Source organism: Mizuhopecten yessoensis, unplaced genomic scaffold, assembly GCF_002113885.1.
Source record: "Mizuhopecten yessoensis strain PY_sf001 unplaced genomic scaffold, ASM211388v2 scaffold1875, whole genome shotgun sequence".
NCBI classification, from domain to species: domain Eukaryota; kingdom Metazoa; phylum Mollusca; class Bivalvia; order Pectinida; family Pectinidae; genus Mizuhopecten; species Mizuhopecten yessoensis.
The window spans coordinates 3,243-6,025 of NW_018404265.1; the positions used below are offsets into that span (position 1 = coordinate 3,243).

Genomic DNA, 2,783 nt, shown 5'->3' on the forward strand with positions numbered 1-2,783 from the left:
TTACACGTCCATTGTATATAATGTCATAGGTACAATTAGGGCAGTGACTGACTAGTGAGGAGTGGTTAAGCCTGGCTATGCTGCGACAAATTCTAGTTCTGTTTATAATGACAGGCTCTTTTATCTATGAAAAAGTACTGAGTGCCAAAATTAAAAAAATAGAAAAGGCATCATCATGATGATTAATGCATGTTGTTCAAAACTAGGGCAATGGCAATGATTATCCTTGCACTAAATGGCTTGTCAATGTTTTACAGGAAGCTGGGAGACGGTCTGTTCCTGAAGTGTTGTGAGGAGGTGGCCCAGTACTACCCAAAAATACAGTTTGAGACCATGATCATCGACAACTGCTGCATGCAGGTGAGACAGAGCCTGTTTACATCTAGTGTGTACAGGTTACAGGGCCTGCTCACATCTAGTGTGTACAGGTTACAGAGCCTGCTCGCATCTAGTGTGTAGAGGTTACAGGGCCTGTTTACATCTAGTGTGTACAGATTACAGAGGCTGCTGCTTACATCTAGTGTGTACAGGCTACAGGACCTGCTCATATCTAGTGTGTACAGGTTACAGGGCCTAGTGTGTACAGGATACAGAGCCTGCTGCTTACATCTAGTGTGTACAGGTTACAGGGCTTGTTTACATCTAGTGTGTACAGGTTACAGGTCCTGTTTACATCTAGTGTGTACAGGTTGCAGGGCCTGCTCACATCTAGTGTGTACAGGTTGCAGAGCCTGCTGCTTACATCTAGTGTGTACAGGTTTCAGAGCCTGTTTACATCTAGTGTGTACAGATTACAGAGGCTGCTGCTTACATCTAGTGTGTACAGGTTACAGGACCTGTTTACATCTGGTGTGTACAGGTTACAGGGCCTGCTCACATCTAGTGTGTACAGATTACAGGGCCTGGTCACATCTAGTGTGTACAGGTTACAGAGCCTGCTTTCATTTAGTGTGTACAGGTTACAGGGCCTGTTTACATCTAGGGTGTACAGGTTACAGGGCCTGCTCACATCTTGTGTGTACAGTTTGCAGAGCCTGCTCACATCAAGTATGTACAGGTTACAGAGCCTGCTTACATCTAGTGTGTACAGGCTACAGGACCTGCTCATATCTAGTGTGTACAGGTTACAGGGCCTGTTTACATCTAGGGTGTACAGGTTACAGGGCCTGCATCTCGTGTGTACATGTTACAGGGCCTGTTTACATCGATTGTGTACAGGTTACAGGGCCTATTTACATCTAGTGTGTACAGGTTACAGGACCTGTTTACATCTGGTGTGTACAGGCTACAGAGCCTGCTTACATTTAGTGTGTACAGGTTACAGGGCCTGGTTACATCTAGTGTGTACAGGTTACAGAGCCTGCTCGCATCTAGTGTGTAGAGGTTACAGGGCCTGTTTACATCTAGTTTGTACAGGTTACAGAGCCTGCTCACATCTAGTGTGTACAGTTTGCAGAGCCTGCTCACATCTAGTGTGTACATGTTACAGGGCCTGTTTACATCGAGTGTGTACAGGTTACAGGGCCTATTTACATCTAGTGTGTACAGGTTACAGGGCCTGCTCACATCTAGTGTGTACAGATTACAGGGCCTGGTTACATCTAGTGTGTACAGGTTACAGAGCCTGCTCAAATCTAGTGTGTACAGGTTACAGAGCCTGCTGCTCACATCTAGTGTGTACAGGTTACAGAGCCTCTTTACATCTAGTGTGTACAGGTTACAGAGCCTACTCACATCTAGTGTGTACAGGTTACAGAGCCTTCTCATATCTAGTGTGTACAGGTTACAGAGCCTGTTTACATTTAGTGTGTACAGGTTACAGAGCCTGCTTACATCTATCAGGTGTGTACAGGTTACAGGGCCTGCTCACATCTAGTGTGTACAGGTTACAGAGCCTGCTTACATCTATCTAGTGTGTACAGGTTACAGGGCCTTCTTACATCTAGTGTGTACAGTTTGCAGAGCCTGCTCACATCAAGTATGTACAGGTTACAGAGGCTGCTTACATCTAGTGTGTACATGTTACAGAGCCTGTTTACATCTAGTGTGTACAGGTTACAGAGACTGCTCATATCTAGTGTGTACAGGTTACAGGGCCTGTTTCNGTGTGTACAGGTTACAGAGCCTGCTCACATCTAATGTGTACAGGTTACAGAGCCTGCTTACATCTAGTGTGTACAGGTTACAGAAACTGCTCACATCTAGTGTGTACAGGTTACAGGGCCTGTTTACATCTAGTGTGTACAGGTTACAGAGCCTACTCACATCTAGTGTGTACAGGTTACAGAGCCTATTTACATCTAGTATGTACAGGTTACAGAGCCTGCTCACATCTAGTGTGTTCAGGTTACAGAGCCTGCTCACATCAAGTATGTAGAGGTTACAGAGCCTGCTTACATCTAGTGTGTACAGGTTTTAGAGCCTGTTTAGGTTACAGAGGCTGCTTACATCTAGTGTGTAGCTTACATCTAGTGTGTACAGGCTACAGGACCTGCTCATATCTAGTGTGTACAGGTTACAGGGCTTGTTTACATCTAGTGTGTACAGGTTACAGGGCCTGTTTACATCTAGTGTGTACAGGATACAGAGCCTGCTGCTTACATCTATCGTGTACAGGATACAGGACATGCTCACATCTACTGTGTACAGGTTAGAGAGCCTGCTAACATCTAGTGTGTACAGGTAACAGATCCTGCTCACATCTAATGTGTTCAGGTTACAGGGCCTGTTTACATCTAGTGTTCAGGCTACAGTCCCTGTTTACATCTAGTGTGTACAGGTTA

The 2,783-nt window shown here is 45.2% G+C and overlaps 1 protein-coding gene across 1 annotated transcript in view; it reads left to right on the top strand.

Moving 5' to 3' along the window:
- The first annotated feature begins 210 nt into the window (after nt 1–210).
- Nucleotides 211–2,783, top strand: part of LOC110441588 (isocitrate dehydrogenase [NAD] subunit beta, mitochondrial-like) — a 12,014-nt gene continuing 9,441 nt past the window's right edge. The window contains exon 1 of the mRNA XM_021484783.1: nt 211–360. Within this exon, the coding sequence (XP_021340458.1) occupies nt 211–360 (150 nt within the window). The remainder of the gene's footprint in view (nt 361–2,783) is intronic.